Below are 19,856 nucleotides of genomic sequence, written 5' to 3'. Positions count from 1 at the left end.
ACTGCTGGCTGTTTTAAAACCACGGACAATGCGTCATCGAACGCAGGAGCTTATTGATTGAAAATCTCTGGCATTCTCCTCCGAGCCAAGGCAAGGCATTACGTATACCCACATCCATCAAACTAGCCGTTCACCTCCTGCTAGGTCATCGCATCTCTCCAACCGAATGCAAAACAAATCCTGCACTCAATATCACTTTCATGAATTTAATCATTATTATTATAATATTATAATAGCATTTATTCCATCATGGATCTTCTGTTATAACCAATTATCAATGAATAATATTAATGATTAGTGACTTATTTCCCCCATTTTCTATTCTGAACCTCTTTCTAAGAAAAGACTTCTCTCCCTAACATGAAAAATGAACTCGGAGACAATTAATGGATCAAGTATAAAATAAAAGCATGTAGCTTATTCTATTGTCTTTCAAACTGATACGTAATGTGGTAATTTAGACTTTGTAATAAAACAAATTTGGATGTAGACTGAGTAAACAGAATTCAATGATATTGATATCACTTGGCACATGTGGGAGCTATCCGCATGTGACGTCACAAAGTTACGAATAAAAAAAATCTGTAACTCTATACGTCGTTGATAGGTTTTTGCAAAACCTATAAATAAATAAAAACATGCATGCTTCGCTCACATTTCTGTGTTTATTGAAGCCAACTCCATGCCATATGTTTACTGCTTTCGATATAGTAATAGACATATAGGCCCTAAGCTTTTTAAGAAATATTGATATTGCTCCATGGGTGTAAATATATATATGATGACACAATTCACCCCCCCCCCGAACAATTGATTTGCTGCGTGAATTTACACGAGTAGGGTATTACCATTGAAGTAGGAGTTCATAGCTGCAGTGAAGTCCCACCTGCAAATTGGAGAACCTTGCCTTTCCCAATGATAATTAAATGTTCATTCTCATATAAATACCCAAATTATTTCAACATCCTATTCATTCATGTAAACTTCAGCACAAGAACTGAAAACCCAATCACCGAGTTCCCCAAGCTAGACCTTTTTGTTATTTTCCATCAGAAAATGTAGGCACACTTTTTCCTTGGGAGGAAGGGGGTGGAGTATATGGATTAGATACGTGTTTCTCCACCGGATAATCTCACTCAAATGCCCCGGCCCCCTGATCTACTTTTGTCAATCTGACATTTCTGCCATCTTCTCGCCCACCTTGCATGCCCTTTATCCCACTCGATTTACTCCAATTTTCTCCCCTGCCCTTCTCATATGAGTGACCATAAACGTCTAAAGGAAATGTCATTGGGTCAAGTGCCCTACATACAAGTTGATAAATAGAATCCTTCCATGTGTCTTCCCATCCTGGCAGACATTTAATTGATATGTCTTGGGATGCCTTATTTTTCTCGCGCAAAATTATAATGTCTGGCCATAGAAGTGATTTCATTTGCTTTCTAAGTAGAAAATTATTATTAATTTGTGAAGATCTTTAAGGACCTAATGAATTATTATGGACCATTTGATCATATCTCACTCTTCAAACTGACAATGCTTGTAGTTTGTACTGCTATATTTTCATGAAATGCTATGTATACTTTAAATAAAAAAGCATTGAATTGAATGATTTTCTTCAATCACACAGGCATGTTTTACCTGTTTTATTGATCATATCTCCTTTTCTGGTGGAAGCACATAATCCAATACATTTGAAATTTAAATTGATATTTTAGAATATACTTTTGAAAATATTTCAACATCAAAGATGTTCAGGAAATTTTGTTGTTGAAAGGTTGAAAACACACATATTAACATGCTGTGCCACATAAGATTTGAAGGCATTGATTTGAAAGTCTTTAATATCTTATTTCCAATTGGGGGATTTTGAAATTATTGCTGATATTTTCCATGGCTTCTAATGAAAAAAAGAGTCATGAGCAAAAGTTTGCAGTAAATATTTAATATTTTTAGGGATTCTGGATAGAAAAATAGAAATAAAAGATTAAAAAATAGGATTTCAGATGATATTTATTTTTTGAATGTTGAGTAATATTGGGATGTAAACCTACAAGGAGACTGATAAGAGTGCAATTGTCAAACACCTCTGTTATGTAACGCAATGAGATTTTTGAGAACCTTACTGATTTTATCAAAAAAACATCCATTTCATTTATAGATCCAAAACGATGTAGGTTTTGCTTTTTTATTGCTGATTGTTTTTAACATTTCATTCTCCTTTGTAAAAATGCTTGAAGATTCTGAAGTGTACTTATCACTAAGGTCATCAAGAGGTTGACGAAAGCCATCCTGTGCATGAATAGCCATGTGAGAAAGTGCATTGACCTCTATATCGTCATGACACTCTTGCATCTAGATCTTGCGTATGCACAGCTTACATTTACTCAAATCTACCATTTTCTGCTGGCTGTTTTTTAGCATTTTTTTCTCATGCATAATACTTGAAGATTCTTAAGTGTAGGTATGTCCTCAAGTCTTGGAGATGGTCAACCTCATGGACGTGTGCATGTTGCGTCATGATAAAGCAAGTATTCCTTCTGTGTATTGTCTGTTTTCAGCCTTTTGTTTTCTTGTATGAAAAAATTATTGTAGATTCTGAAGAGTCGGTAGGCATCTTTGCACATGAAAGCCAAGTGGACGTTCGTTGACCTCTGCATAGTCATGACATTCCTGCGTATCATGGGCAACGTCATGTAGACTCTTGCACGTTTTATTCCACATGGCATGTATTAAAGACGAAACTTCCTGTTTGTTACATATATTATAAAATCACCTTCATTGTAAAATCCTTTTTGTGTGGATTCCCAAAGCAGGGACGTGAGAGGGAGACACGTCCCTGCCCAAATATAAGCCTTTCCTTGATATCCCGTATGTGTGTGGGTAAATTGCCAATTCGTCTATTGCCAACTCGTCCACTCATCACATGGTCTACCTTCATTTAATCTAATGCCATTGCGTCCATCTACATTTCGTCTAACAACGTATATTTTGCCCAATTAACACTTAGTCCAATTAGACCAAATGATGTTTGGACTAAATGGCTATTGGATCAACTGGTTATTAGGTGAAAGGTTGAGTGAACGGAATGGCAATAAGCTAGTGGATGACCTGATGGTAGACCAAATGATATTAGACGAGTTGGTAATTGGACGAACTGGCATTAATTAGACCAATTGAAAACAAACTTGTGTGTATGGCTTCGGTTTAATTCTGAAGTTCGGTTGGCCTCTTTGAGGTTCACGTCCTTGAGGTTGACCACGAAAAGACTGGCGTTTGACCTTCACTATGACTTGAGGACATATACCTACAGTTAAAGGGATGGTCTGGGCTGAAAGTGTTTATAGCTTAATAAATAGAGTAGAATTCACTGAGCAAAATGCCGAAAGTTTCATCAAAATCGGATAACAAATAACAAAGTTATTGAATTTTAAAGTTAAGCAATATTTGTGAAAACAGTCGTCATGAATATTTATTGGGTGGGCTGATGATGTCACATCCTTACTTGTTCTTTTGTATTTTATTATATGAAATAAGGTTTATTCAAATTTTTTCCTCAAAGATCTAGAATAATTGGATTGACAACTGATTTAGTGCATTAGATATTTATTGCTGCAACTTATTTCATTATAAGGGAAACATATTATTCACACAAGTATGAAATAATGACAAAAATATGATTTTATGTAATAACATAAGAAAACGGAAAGTGGAGATGTGACATCATCAGCCCACCTAATGAATATCCAAAAAGCATGGTCCATGGCTATACTAGTTACTAGTTCTCAAGTACTCGTGACGTATCTTGCCTTGATCTACTGCCAACTGTAGCAAGGTCCCTGCACCCATTCATACTCTGTCAGTTGGCCTTAGCAGGGATGACTAGTTTTTCAAGGTTTTATCTATTCAGGGGGAGCTTTCATGAACAGTTGTTAGTGATTTTCCTCCATGCGAGCCGCGCAGATCCTTGCCTCGGATTGGATGAGAGGGAATTAGAGAGGGAAAATCACTGACAAAGCTTTTCATGAAACACTCCCTCGATTAGCTCAAGTTTCCGAAGAGGAATGAGTGCAGAAAGAAAGAGAGAGAGAGAGAGAATTTAAAAAAAATCCAAGCTTGAATGCATTTATCCACCACCGGTAATTGTTCTGCCATTGGGGATAAGAAGAAAAAATAATGTGCAGAGAATAAAATCTGAACAAAAAGTAAGTTAAACCTTATTGTTGACATAATTATAGCCATAGGTCTACTTTTCAAAATCAGATGTAGAGTCGAAAGAAAGTTATGGTATTTTAAAAATTTGCTTGCATCTTCAGAAGTATGGTGCCACACACTCAATTCACGATATTAAATATCAGATATTCCACTTCTTTTCAATTGGATGAAAAAGTATGATTTTGGCAAACCTAATGCAAGTAAAATATGAACTGTAAAGAGAATATAGTGACTTCCACAAGTACATAAGCATATCTTGATATGAACAGATTACTTATAGAAGCATACAACGCGAAAGTGGTAAATTTATATTCCTTTTTTAATATTTACAAGACTTTATTTGTGCGTAAAAGATGTCCAAGAGCAACCCATGGAACACTACATTATAAAGATGACTGCACGTTCACTCTATTAATCTAGTAGTAGATTTATAAACGGAAATAAAATCTACAGAATAAAAAATAAGGAAGCTAAGTTTAGAGACTGAGTTTTTACTAAAATATATTCTGAGTATATCTTTTGAAGGCTTCCCAAGCGACCATATAATCTTTTCATCAGAGCAATAGGCTTAGGGACAGTATATGCCTATTAAGAAGTAAACAAGTCTTCTACGGAAAACGTGGTATTGCTATTACTTGTTTCACACGAATAGGAATGAGGGCTGTGGCATTATGCCGATGTGTCTGTTGTGTTGTTTTCGTATTCCCTTTAGAGCTAACGCTTGTCTTGAATGGCTTCCATTGAGGAACTGACATGAAAAACATCCTGTAACCGTCATGTCTTACGTAGGAGCCCGCCGTTGTGTTGGTATGAGATCATACGAGAGGATGAAGGCAGCCTCGGACGGTGTCTTACTGAACGACGGGGAAGGATTGATGGTGTGGAGGAAAGGGAAAAAAAACGGAACGGAAGATGAGGGATGATGCTCTTCGAGATGAACTTTGGTATTTGAAGAATGGGGGAGGAAGAAAGACAGGAAGAGGAGAGAAGGGGATAGAGGGGGAGGAGGGCTAGGGGTTATGGAGGGATGGAAAGAGAGAGATGGGAGAGTGGGAGGAGTAGAGAGAGGAAGGAGAAGAGAGAGGGAGAAAGAGATGAAGAGGGGGAGCAAGAGGGGGAAGAAACCAAGGGGGTTACATGGAGATGAGAGAGGGGGAAAGACAAGTGGAAGGAGAAAGGTGGAAAGACGGAGAGACATAGAGAAAGAGAGAGAAAGAAAGAGCGAAAGAGAGTGGGAGAGGGAGGGAGGGAGAGGGAAAGGGAGGGAGAATGGTCTGTGGATAGGGGCAAAGAAAGAACAGCGTTTATTATCCCAAAACCTTGTTTCTTTAATAGTAAATGTCTGTGTGTTTCATCTACATGTATATTGTTTGATTTTCTTTATTGCAGAGCACCAAAGATAATCCAGTTGTCCGAATAGAACCAATACAAATAGAATTGCTATTAAATAAATGGAATGTTTGTGTAAAATAGAAAAAGATGAAGTTGTGGATGATAAATGAGATAGCAATCGTGTGTGGGAGAGAGGGGGATAAAACGTTGAAAGCAAAACACGCAAACATGCATTTAAAATTGGTGGTAAAAAGGACGATATAATGAATAATTAAGGTGAAATAGAGAGATAGAAATTAAGGGGAGTATAGATGGGGGATATGGAATATGCAAATGAGGGAATAAAAAGAGAAGTTGTGGGAGTAGATTTACCCCGTACATCACAATGGAGGTCTTCCGTTCTCTTGCGTCACCATGGTAACTGAGTGGAAGATAGATTTCGCTACGAGGAGGAATATCGCGTGTAACTGAGCTCCGTGGATGGACATGATAAAGCACATTGAAGGAATCTCTGCACTGCACGTGACGGATGCTACCGATTACAACACATTTTTCATTAGATATTCCTTGCTTCCCTCGGCACAGGATAAATTTGTGTAACTTTACATAGTTTGGGGGTAATATGTAGAGAAGCACATTATGTTCTATTTTTTTATATTGAATTCTGGCTTATACCAAGATATATATTACCTATTGGACAATGTCAAAGGGATACTCAAGGCTGAAAATATTCATATCTCAATAAATAGAGTAAAATTCACAAAACTAAATGCTGAAAATTATACCAAAATCGGATAAGAAATAACAAAGTTATTGAATTTTAAAGATTTGCATTATTCGGGTGAAACAGTTCTAGGCAAGTCTTCATGAATATTCAATGAGCAAATTGATGATGTCATATCCCCAATTGTTCTTTGTATTTTATTATATGAAATTCGGTTTATTCAAAAATTTTCTACCAAGAACTAAAACAAATGGATTGACAACTGTAAGTTGTTTATTACTTCATATTAGATAAGTAGATGGAGTTATAGATAGATAGATAGTTAGTTAGATAGATAGATAGATAGATGAGTGGATGGATGGATGGATGGACAGAGGGATGGACAAACAGACAGATAGATAGTTTGATTGATTGTCAGATAAGTAGCTAGAAGCATAGATTAAGAGAGAAATGACAGAGAGAAGGGGCATGAATAGAAAACCCCAAATGAAATGACCACAAGTACATCGGATGGGGGAATGAGAACGAGAGAGGGATGCTTCGGAGATGAAGATGAAGAAAAAGGATGGCAGAGCGCAAGGGAAAAAAGTACTTGGCATGTCGTAATTTCAATTTCACTGAAATGTCATCTAGCAGCCGCACATGTGCACTGTCCTAGTTTTTTTTTTCTCTCTCCCCCCCCCCCCCCCCCGTCGAAGATGTGGAGAAAATTGACATTTAAGGAGGCGCTCTGAGGTCATAGGCATGCAGGCAGCTAGCCCGGCTGCTATGCAAAAAAAAAGAAAAAAAACTTCTCGGGGATGCTGGGGGGGAAAACTTCTTCTCTTTTGGTGCCCTTCAATATGCTAATGATCCGACGGAGCAAACGCTGATATGTTGACATTACGTCATTCAAGTGCAGAACTATGGTCTCCTTTTGCTTTAGGCCCCAAGCACTGTGCAGTTAGCAGGCAGCATTAAATTAATGTGTCTGCACTTTGGTGTGTTGGCTCCGCACAGATTGATGCCCTTGTTATTCAATATAAAGTTAGAGTTTGTAAAACTGTATGAGGTAGCTAGATTTTAGTGATTGGAATGATGGTTTCCTTTTATTCAGCAGACTTCATTGTGTTGAAAAGTGTTCTTCTTATTAAGTTGAATGTTTTTTTTTCCAGTTCTAATCCAAGTAGATGACGTTTGTTTAAGTAAAAAAGAAGAACTCTTACTGATTTCTTCTACATGTACTAACTGAATCTTCTGCTACTACTATTATTACTACTGCTGCTATATACTACTACGACTGTTGCTGCTACTACTCTTACTACTTCTACTACTCTTACAACTACTACAACTGCTGCTGCTGCTGATTCTGCTACTACTCCTACCACTACAACTACAATGAATATGAATATGGAAGAATATTCACTATAGTTATATGTAGATTGTTTATGTAGAAATGAAGACTGAAGAAACTATGAAAAACAATATGTGTATCATAAAACCAAGATCAAAACAAAATATAGTGCAAACTCATAGATAAATCCCGGGGCTTAGCAGACAGTTTTAATCACTGTTCCTTGTGTGAAATAAGCAATGATTGCGTGACATTTGCAAAATGTCATAATACTCAATTTAAGATCATCAGGCTCTGTATGACCTTCAAAGGAGACCTTTTTACTTGCCTGATGGTATTAAGTTTCATTTGTTTGGCATTTAATTTAAACCTAGCTTCTCCTCAGTCATGATCTTTTCTGGGTGACATATAGACAACATAAATCAAAGAGAATTTGAGCATTTTGTTCTCTTTCTTTTTTAAAGTTCCCAAAGTCCCGCCTTTTTAATGAAAAATATTTTTGTTCCAACTGAAAATACATTGAAGAAGAGCTATCTAATTGTCTTTGTTTTGTTTAAAAACAAAAGAACAAGACAGGAAAAGATGCTGGTCTGAACTTCTGCTGATAGAGACATCCCAAAGTTGCTTTGATCTATGTTACAGCGTTTTATAATAATAATAATTATAATGATTATAATAATATAGGATTTGTATAGCGCACGTATCCACCTTGCTAGGTGCTCAAGGCGCTCCTATATTACCCCGGCTAAGCTAGTCTACCGATTCTGGTGCACACAGCTTTTTGAGGAATTACTTCCTGCCGGTACCCATTTACCTCACCTGGGTCGAGTGCAGCACAGTGTGGCTAAATTTCTTGCTGAAGGAAAACACGCCATGGCTAGGATTCGAACCCACAACATTCTGTTTGAAAGGCGAGAGTTAGAACCACTAGACCACGACGCGTCCATAATGAGTATACCTTTTTTCTTTGACATGTTTTATAGAGCCTCGGTGAAAGAGATAGCCCAAAGTAGCTCAGGGGAGCATTTTCTGAAAGAACTTGCCGGACGTTTCATCCGACAAGTCTCATTTGATCAGACAGTTAGTTACCGTAGTATGAGCACTTCTCAGCCAATCAAAATCAAGGAAAGTTGTCATATCTGACAACTTGTTGGACAAAAATGTTGATGAAACACTCCCCGGACATCTTTTATGGTGTCTCATAATTAATAATATATATTTTTTTCTTGATGTGTTTTTGCAGAGCCTTGGTGTTGTGCTATATGTCTTGGTCTGTGGTGCCCTACCCTTCGATGCCAACACTCTACCACAACTCAAGGAAAGGGTCTTGGCTGGCAAGTTCAGGATACCATTCTTCATGTCACAAGGTAAAATAAATCAGAGTAATGTTGATTTTAGAAATGGAGATGAATGGCTGTGTTTGCATGTTTGTTTTAATTATTTTTTATCTCATTTAATAAATTGGAAATGAATACTAAATTATAAGAAGAGTTTTGTCACTTGATCGACTAAAAGTCATCCAACCAGGAATGTTCATCTGTGTATCGAGAAGTTCAATCTGCAGTGAATAGCCAAATATATTGAGGTAGATTTTAAAGTATTTTGAAATTTGAATTTCTCATTGTATTTCATACATGGAAGATTCTGTTTCTGGAGCTTTGATCTGTTTCAGCTGACTTACCATCAATAAAGGTTGCTATAAATCAATGACGACTATGCTCACAGCCGTTGAACTTGCCTCCTTCATTAGCTTGTATCAGTAGTTTGAAACGTGCAATTGATGGCAATTCAATGAATGCAATCAATTGATGGCAAAGTGTCAAAACCGTGCCAAGCAATCTCTTGTGCTTTTCGCATGCAGTGAACCTGACCTCTTCCTGTTCCTCCCCATCCAGAATGCGAGCACCTGATACGGCACATGCTGGTCCTCAATCCGGCCAAGAGGCTGTCCATCGACCAGATCAAGTCCCACAAGTGGTTTGCGGACTGCGGGGTGCCTGCTACCCAACCAGTCAGCCCCGTGACAGAGATCCCCAAGCCCATAGGAGAGTTCAACGAGCAGGCTCTGAGGCTGATGCAGAGCCTTGGAATCGATCAGCAAAAGACCGTAGATGTAAGAATCTTGCTTGTCTTTGGTGGACCGCCCCTTAAATGGGTCGATTTGTAATTTATACCCGTTTAATAGTCCTATCCCCTGGACCTTTTTAGGCAAATTTCATTTTTATCTGCAACCAGTTTATTTAGTAATCCCGAGTTCAAACTGCCATGAACTTCCCGTTAACGTTGTCATATAAAACCTATCCTGTTAGTTTGCAACAAATTCTTTTATCTATAAAGATTAAATGTATGTGGAACATCTTTGTTTTTTAAATGTAAATTTAGTTTCTCTTGGAGACAGAAACTTTGGATTATAGATAGGGCACCACGTACCTTACCCATAAAATTTGTTGCTTTTTTTTAGGGGTGCTAACTCATTATTCTTCACTTCTTTGTGATTAAAAATTATTTTTGATTCTGATTTTTAATTTGTTGGATAAATTCAATTCAGTAGAGAAATATTTAGTTAATCAACAACAACAAGAGATTTGAGATTATAAATGTGATCCTATTCATATGTTACTAGATATTTTAATTTAAAAAAAATATTCAATTCTTTTCTTCTCTTGACAGTCATTACGGAGAGATGCCTATGATCACTACACAGCCATATACTACCTCCTAGTTGAGAGGTTAAGATTACATCGATGTAGTTTTCCGGTCGAAGGTAGAGTGGACAGCCGCAGCCGTAGACCAAGTTCAATCGCGGATCATGCAATAATGAGAACTCACGGTGGCAACCTCACGAACATTACTCCTCACCAACGAAACAGTAATGCACGGAATGCCATTCAGGTCCAACAACAACCTTGCGTCAACACCTCGCAGCAGATGCTCGGATTCCGACCGATTCAGCCAATACAGCAGCCTACGCAACAGATGGTGTCGGAGTCGGCGCAGTGTGCTTTGCAACGGAAGAGGAAAGAACCTCCTCTTCAACCGACCACATGTATATTTAGCGAAGGGGAGATGGTTCCGGTTCCTCCAGCTGTAAGTGGGGCGTTACTTGAGCCTCTGCCAAGGATGAACGTCAGAAAAGTGCGCTCAATGTCCCCAAATCATATGGTGGTGACATCCATCGACGAGGGTGTAGAAGCAGACTTGCCGGAAAGCGAGAATGAAATGGAGAAGGTCGAGTCAATAGAACATTTTAAATCGCAGAGAACGCCCTCGCTCGCAGAGTCGTATGATATACCAACAAGCATGGCACCGAGTTTGAGTGATTTTGGCATTGAACCTCAGGAACTGTCCGCTTCGTTTGATTCACAAGAGGAGATGGAAGTTGCGCAGAGCTTCGCCCATGTTCAAGCGCTCTCAGATAGACTGTTCCCGTCAAATTGCAATTCACCAGATCTGACGCAGCAGCAGGCAGAACCAATTATCCCACCTGCACCACCACAGGCAATGTTCCATCATTCGGCATCGCTCGACCGCTCTGGAAGCCACTCGCCTGTCAGCTTCCGAGAAGGTCGACGAGCCTCTGACGGGCTCATTGCGCAAACAGGACTCTCATATAGACAGGTCAGTACAACTCCATTAGCACAAGGACACACAGATGCTAGTTTAGACAGGCAACTGAAAACAAATGTGAATATGAATTCGTGTAGTCTTGCAGCTGATCATTCTAATCAATTACAAATAGTTGGATTCAGTGGACAGCAGCTAACAGAAGTCAGCAAGGACAATTCTGACTTGACAAATCTTCCGTCCTGCCAGGTGGAACAAGAATCCGTATCGTGGCGCCGCTTTCCGGCTCAGGTCCAGTCTATGGAACGGCGGCAAAACCGCATGCATGCCATGAAGCAAGGGGGTCATACCGAACCCCCTGGACACCTCACACACAGTGCATCCCTTGCTGGCAAATCAAGTCTTGAGGATATGCCCAGAGAGTTCCCGAACCAGGTTGCACCGAATCAACGCACCTTACAACGCACGCTCATGCAGCAAAGGCTAATGCAGAAGCGCCAACAACTCCAGAAGCAGTCGCAACTCAGCCAACAGTTTGGCAGGATGCAGCTGGAACGGCAGCCCAGCTTTGAAGGGCGCCCTCCCGCTCCCAATAGAACCGACTCCTACAAGCAAGCGCAGCAGCACCCCGTTCTTCCACAGTACGCAATCAACGACGATTCCTCGTTGAACAACTCGCTTATTCAATGTCACAATGAGTTCAACCAGGCAACATCGCTGGGCAGCAATGCCCCTCTTCATTATGATACAACGTTAAATCAGGTGCCGCAAAACTTTGAAGCGCCCTCATACGATGATAGCATGGACACCTCGGACGTCACTGTGCCAGCGTCGCAAGCAGGCAACAATTTTTCATTCACTCCCTGCTAGCAGTGACTATGCCACTATTTTGTGGATCCATAGCTCATTTTTTAGATATCATTTTAGAAGTGCTGGCTGGTACAGCGATTTTGTTTGGAATTTTGTGAATCGATGATGATCTTTATTTTTTTGGGTGTAGACCCTCAATAATTTGAGGTATGTGGATATTACGTGTATATGCCCATGTATCCACAGAGTGTACTTATTGAAGAAAAGATTGTGTCGTAGAAAGTGGAAACAATTGCCAGAATCGGTGCAATTTCCAGTAGCCAGGGATGGCTTGAGAAGAGATCAGAAGAAGAAAACATATTTTTTGGTAAATAATATTTTGAAATGTCATTATATCATAGAAATGTTGATAGGAGAAATGTTTTATTTTAACCAAGCAACCATACCAAAGTCAGTGTTCATTTATCTCGTTGATGAAAAAGAGACAATGTATTCCTCAAGAAATTTACTCTTGCCAGGGAAAAATCAAGCAGGATTTTGTCATGTAGGAATTGATTTATTTTCTACGTGAGGTAGAGAATATTTGAATATGTGTTAGCCATGCTAAATCCCTGCCCTATTTGTTTCAGTCCTTTGCAAGAGATGTTCTGCTAGTAGTATTTCATGTTTGACAAGGAATGGGATGGACTGAATTTGCATCTGTAATTAAACAGCCTGTGAAAGTGTCACTGTTATTAGAATTCGATGGGGGTTTGCGAGAATCCGTTGTACAATTCTCAATTGCAAGTCTTGATTGATTTTAGTTGTTGAAAATGAATGAACACTGTCTGTTGCAAAAACAGGCAAAGGGGGCGTTTCACATGGAGTTAAGTCTGAATTATAGTCATGCTTGAGTTCTAACACGAGAGTTAACATCTCATATCCCATGAGCATGGTCTTTGTATTGCAATGGTGCATTATTTTGTGAATCCATGATGATTGCCGTGGTCTCATGGTTACGAGTCTCGTCTCTCAATCAGAGGGACGTGGGTTCGAATTCCAGCCATGGCGTGTTTTCCTTTAGCAACAATTTACCCACATTATGCTGCATTCAACCCAGGTGAGGTGAATGGGTACCCAGCATAATTAATTCCTTGAAATGCACCGAGTGCTCGAAGGCTGCTTGAGCTAAAGCTAGGGTAATGATAATAATAATATTAACAATGCACCTAAGAATAGATTATCTCTATATAGATGGCGCAATATAAATGCCTCATTATTATCATTATTTTAGACCACATGCAATTTCGAATTTAAGAGTGATGATTAATCAGACTTAAAATGGCTTTGTGAAACACCCCCTCCAATCGATGGCAGGATATATGATGGATCCAGACTTGACTAAAAATTTATTGCAATTTTCTCGCAAATCCCCTCAAAGTTTGAGAATGGCAAACGTTACTACTAGAGTAGCTCTAAACAGTCAGCAGTCAACCGATGTGCAAAAGCTAGCTCTTTGTTTGTTTTGTGAAAAAGGTGACCCAAATCATGCTGGCCAGCTCATCTCAAAATAGACATTGCAGAAATAAGGAATAGTCTGACTTAGAGGCAATTTCTATTGGACTGTTGATCTTCTTGAAAGTAGCGACCTACGGAATGAAGATTCATTATTGGTCCTCATAAATAAGTAAGACTAGTTTACTTAGCAATTTATGTATGCTGCCCAACTAATTTCCACACTGCCTGCTCAATATATGCATTAGAGCTGAATATTTGTCAGCACGAAACACATTTGAAAAATACAAGTTTGTGAAGAAAACAGTCACATTGCTTCCTATATGAATACCATATTTTAGTATCCTGCTTAAGCAAAACAAAATGAGAAAAGCCATGTATTATTCAGTCTTAAAGTTTCTGGGGGATCCCTTGTGAGGGCTTAATTTGCCTATAAAAGGCTACCATATATAGGAATATGTATTGCAAAGCTACGTATGCTGAAGCTGAAATAGTTTATTCTATGCATACAATTACAATATGCGAACTGCACTCTATTTTTCACTGCTCTATATTATGTTCACATATCTGTTTACTAGACAATAGGCATTACTATATCCTTTTAATGGTGTTCATAGTAAGTTATATTACCCGAAAGTTTAGTAAAGTTCCTCTTGTTAAAGATAAGATCACAGCTAAGCATCGTCAAAGCTTGACTTCATTGTCTTTGAATTTTGAGAGGGGGGTAGATTTTTTATCATACTGTGCCGTCCATTGAAAGTCCCATATTCTGTATCACTGGATAAGTGATGCTTCACCATTTCAGAGGACTCAGGAGTAATTAGTATACAAATAATACACATCTTGAAGGGAAGTAGTAAGAATTATGGGCACAAGGCACCTTCGGAACAGTTCCAACACGCCCGAGGCATGGCCGAGGGCATTTAGACTGTTTTAATGGTCGCAAGTGTGAGTAATTACGGTAATGCCCAAGCAAGATGATGAGTATGAGATGTTTTATTAGAAGGGGATCTGGATCTTCTAACAACAATCATTAAATTTCAATGGCTCTTGTTAAAATAGATATATCAGGCCCCCATCTGACAAAGAGACGGGATCAGTCACAGCCATTTGCGAGACAGGGCCTAATAGCAACCAGCTCATCCACCGCTAGCCAATCAGCATCACGTATTCTGATGTAGCACAATAAGAAAGTCTTTGATTGGGTATAGTTTTAATGTTTGATTTTGGGATGATAATGCACTCAAATACAACGTTTAATAGGCACAGAACATTGACCTGCCAGTAAGAAACTCATGCAGTTGCTGTCTGTTTAAACCACTTCATTTCCCATTATGATACGTTGATACCATGATGAAATGGATTCGTGTAAAAGTTGCATTTTCAAAATGATAACTATGTTACACTGCATCTTAGAAGAATATCGTACATCTGTTTCCAGGCCCATTTGGGGGCCACGGAACGAATTAGAAAGTTGGTGGAGTGGTTGACCATGAACATAAAATAAAAATTTGATGGTTATTTTCATCTTCATGTACATGGTTCCCATCGCGTTACCTACCCCCCCCCCCCTTTTTTGTTGTGCTACCACTGCTGCTCTATCATACACTGCACCTCTATGGGTGTATAGTATAGATAATAGTTTATCCATCTCAGCCCCTTAGTTGTTTAGACACGCGCTTAGAGACGGCCATTCGGGATTATATACCAAACTTTGTGACAAAGACAGAAGACGTCGTTACTGATAGCATACCGAGAGGCAACAGATTCTTTACATTGATGTTCGTCATAACGGCTATTTTGGTGCTTTGATTTTGCTGGAGTAGACATATAGCTTGCTCGAAACAGTTGCCATTTTATTTGTAACCAAGAAAAAAACGATGATTTATTTATTGATATATTTTTAAAGCGAGAGAAAGAGAGAGAGAGAGAGAGGGGGGGGGGACTTTGAGTTCCCATGTTCATAATGTGTTATATTTTTGTGTGTTGTTTGTACGAGTATGTGGTACAGCTTGTCGATCGGTTAGAAAAAGGTCGGCGCGAAAGGAAAGTCTTGTTTTTTATATCTGTGCTGCAGTTTTATTGTAATGTTGTAGGTAAAATAGGCCTATTCTGGGGAGTGTTTCATGGTGCATATTGTCAGTGATTTTCACTAATTTAATTACTCTCAGCCAATCAGAATGCTTGGATTTGCAGTAGCTTATAACAATAGTCAGTGAAAACCACCCATTTGTTTCGTGCAACCTCCCCCGATTTCAAGAAATTCCACGTTTCCACCTTTAGATCAGTACTCGTCCAAAAAAAAAAACTCTTTGTGAAACCGGTAACGTGGAAAGCTTGGATAGTCATTTTTATGTTTCGTTATACGTCTTGCTAATAAGCTACATGTATTTATGAAAAGATGATATAGGTTCTGTGAATTACCACAATGTTCTATTCATTGCTGCAGATATGTTGCCTATACGCTGTGTTCTGCATATTCTTTAGCAATGATTTGCGAGCCTGATTTACACGATAAGTTAGTCAACTGCGAAAAATAAGAAAATAATATTTATGTTTTGTCTCGACAATTTCGATGGTAGATATGTTGTACAAGCACTTATCGATGCAAGCCACACTACCATGTAAATAGGATTGTACATTTGACGAAATGACAGGTATCTATGTTATAAGACCTCTTTTTCGAGAGCCAAAGAGTTTATGTATTCAGAGGTCAAACGTTCGATATGCCACATCATAATTTTGCATAGGATCGCTGTTATTTTTGTTTTTATTTGAGATTGAATTCGACAAAATTTATTTGAAAACTTTGAAGCTACTGCAGTTATAAGAAGACAGTTTTTGTGTCCCTTGAGTTGTATTTCTCATTGAATTTAATTACTTGCTCTAAAATATCCAATGGGACCATGGAAATCCGGTCAACACATGAATTACACGTTTTGCATAATCTTGTCTCAAAAATTGCCTCCACGAATATTTGACTTAGGAAAGGTCAACTTAAGCAGGTTAACTTGTACCTCTTTTAAGTTGAACTTCTCCTAAATCAGTCAGATTTATATCATCCAAATGCGAGTAGACTCGACTAATAAGGCTGTCACAAGAACCTTATGTCATTTTTCTGATGAAAGGAAAAGCATGAGTTGATTATGATTATAATTGATTTACAGAGCCGAAAGACACTGGCAATCAACAACAAAAAAATGGTTTCTTATATAAGTTCAACCTTCTAGATATCGCAGTGACGTAAAAGAAAGCTATTTTTGTAATGAATTGAAAATAAGATGATGGAAGGGTAATTGTATGTCTTCATGGCATAATCTTTTTTTATGAACAAATTGTTGAATAACTGTGAAAAAGAGAGAAATGTGATTACGTGGAAACAAATTATTGAAATTTTTAAAAATATTAAGTCTGCTCTGTGAGAGAATTTGACAAAAATTCAATCTATATTTTTCGAAGGGTTATAAAAGAATCATATTTAATTATTGTAGTATACAGTATTTGGCTTCTCTAAGATACCATAATTAATATTCAGAGATCAGTGTATCACTGCCACTTTATTGGCCAGAATTTTGATTGAAATTACTTTTATTTTCATGTATGTTTTGTGTCCTTTTTGTAGGAACAGCTAGCTTAAAAGCAACTCAAATTTAGACTATTTTCCAGTCGTATATTGTGCATTAATGTACTTAAAGTAAACATAATTAATTGAAATTGAATTGTATTTGTTGAAATTTAATACTTGAATAAATCGCTAGTTTATTTGAATAGTGAAATATTCTTGTTGAAATTGGAGATGTGTTTGAAGCCCTGCAATAGTATTTTTGAAGCAGATTGTTTAATATTTTGACTCTCTGCTATGAATAGTTGTAGAAAAATAAAATAACTACCTGAATTTATATTATATAGTCTTGCCGACAAAGGGAAGTGGTTCAATTCAGTGTTAGTGAGTGTAAGTATTGTACACATGATATTTATTGTTCAGAGAAATAGCGTGTTAGAAAAAAAAGTGGATTTAAATGTTAACCACAAAAGCAGCTTAATGAATTATTGAAGAGATGGAAAAAAGGTGCACATATTTTGAGAAGAGGAAAACTTTTATTTTGATGTTTGAAAAACAGTTTTCTGTTCTCTTTGAATATTTGTGGGAAGGAGTCGATATCTGCGCGTGTTTGCCTAGAGAAGGCATTGTAAATAAAAAGAGGCCCAGCCGCTCGTAGGAGGGGGTGAAGGGTTTGAATTAACTTAAGAACTATTTGTTGGAAAATCACAAATTTTGTGCGCAGAGTAAAATCAAGTAACAAGGCAAAAAGATTATTTATGTGTGGAAGTAAGTTCCCTAGGGCTGTGCATTATTTTATTAAAAATCTTGTGATTTCAGTGAAATTTTAAGTTTGTCTGTTGCTTTTATAGAAGTGTAGTTTATTTGTTGTTGGAGGTGGAGTGAGAGTTAGGGCAAAGAGGCAAGAGAAAGAGGTTGGGTGAGAGAGAGGGAGAGAGGTAGGGGAGGGGAAGAGGGAAGGGGAGAGAGAGAGAGAGACTAGGGCGAGGAGACTGAAAAGATAGAGAGGGTAATGGGAGGGAGAGAGAAAGGAGAGGGGGGGAGAAAGGGCAGGGGGAGGTGAAAGGATGACTAGGATGCGAGAGTGAGGAGGAAGTGGAGGGGGGGGGGGGAGAAAAAGACTGGGGAGAGATAAAAAGGGGTAGAAGGGGATCTGGGCCCTCTCTTGCAAAGATTTACGATTGATCCAATCAATCTCAACTATATGGATATCCATCAGTCATAATTTTTTTCTTCAGAAAGTTTGCAGAATGTACTTTGTGACCAAAGAGAAGCACACATAATTGTCAAGTAAACAATGAATCTATGAATATGTACGTCATATCTAGAAAATAACATGCATTTTAGATGTAGACGTTGTTGGCTTTCCATAGTTGTTGTTGATCGGATCAATCGCAACTCTTTTTAAGACGGGGCACAGAAATAGAAAAAGAGGGACAGAGAGAGAGGGAGAGAGACATAGGCATAGATGGAGTGAGCGAATGGGACAGTAAAGAGGAGGAAAGGAAAAGGGAGAGGATGAGAAAAGGAGGAGTAAAGGATGAAAGAGGGAGAAAGGTGAAAAATGACTAAATGCTCGGACTCAAAGGGGGTGTCGCAGGAAATATTTGCAATCAATTGCAAATATTCCGTTCAAATTTTACAGTTGACAGATCAATTTTAGCTGCAGCAAATCAGATTACACTCCTTGTTTCAAGAAGGAGATTGGCAATCAATCGCAAATTCGCTATTAATTTGAAAAGTTATGATTGATTTAGGGATCAAAAAATAAACTTGCAATTGATCGCAAGTTAAGTTTCTTGCAATTGATGACAAGTTAAGTTTCTTGCAATTGATCGCAAGTTAAATTTCTTGCAATTGATCGCAAGTTTCTTGCAATTGACCACAAGTTAAGTTTCTTGCAATTGATCGCAAGTTAAGTTTCTTGCAACGCTCCATAAGAGAGATCAAGAGAGTTAATGAAGAATGAAAGGAAGACAGAAAGGATGGATAGAAAGAAAGGAGTACGTGAAGACGGAAGTGAGAAGGACAAGGGGGAGAGTGGAGAGCTGGACAGATGAGATGAAAGGATGCCAGAGTTCAATTTGCTGTAAGTCTTGGTGAGACAGTTTGAGGGGTCTCCTAACCCATTGGCCCGTATTCTGAAGTCAGGTTTAACTTAGACCATGGTCTAACTCTGTGCTAAAATTATGGGAAGCCAAAAGTGTCAAAATTTTATTAAGTTGTATGTTTCTTATGTTTACTGTGCTCTGATTCATCGATGGTGAAGACAACCATCTTTGTATACTTCCTAGACAATTATGAATGATATGAGAGCCAAATGAGCTGAAATATGATATCGCTACTGTTAGTGATTTATGTAACATTTGGCTATCCATTCTTAAACCACAACTTTAAACCTGAGTTTAAGTTAAACCCGACTTCAGAATACAGGCCATTGGCTCCTAGAACCGGGTGATCCCTGTACAAAGCCTACAGGATGTACAGTAACCAGTAGTCAACAGGTTAAGGCATCGTCTTCTATGACCAAGTGGTCCCATCGATTATTCTAGGTTCCAGGGGCGAAACCAGATTCTCAAATAGAGCGCAAGAACACAGACCTTGTATATAAAGAATAAAAAAAAGGGGGGGGGGGGGGAGGTCAGACCTTTACAAATTTTTTTTGACAATTTGATTCCATGTAAAGTGTACTTCCTCTTTAATCTATCCCAAGACCAAGAAAGGCATTACGAATGTATATAAATATCACAAAGAATTTCACTGTAACCCCCTCCTCCCTTGCGAATCACACAAACTGAATAACACAAGGTTAAGAACACAAA

General features: G+C 38.3%; 1 protein-coding gene across 1 annotated transcript; it reads left to right on the top strand.

Moving 5' to 3' along the window:
* Positions 1-5,234: 5,234 nt before the first annotated feature.
* Positions 5,235-15,769, top strand: LOC129266581 (serine/threonine-protein kinase SIK2-like). The gene is made up of 4 exons (XM_064104185.1): positions 5,235-5,549; positions 8,848-8,971; positions 9,500-9,717; positions 10,275-15,769. The coding sequence occupies exons 1-4, from the start codon at positions 5,235-5,237 to the stop codon at positions 12,036-12,038; spliced, it is 2,421 nt and encodes an 806-aa protein (XP_063960255.1). The 3' UTR covers positions 12,039-15,769.
* The last annotated feature ends 4,087 nt before the right edge of the window (positions 15,770-19,856 follow it).

Source organism: Lytechinus pictus, chromosome 8 (assembly GCF_037042905.1).
Source record: "Lytechinus pictus isolate F3 Inbred chromosome 8, Lp3.0, whole genome shotgun sequence".
Lineage (NCBI taxonomy): Eukaryota > Metazoa > Echinodermata > Echinoidea > Temnopleuroida > Toxopneustidae > Lytechinus > Lytechinus pictus.
Note: the sequence above shows the minus strand (reverse complement) of the source record. Positions and strands in the feature narration are given on the sequence as shown.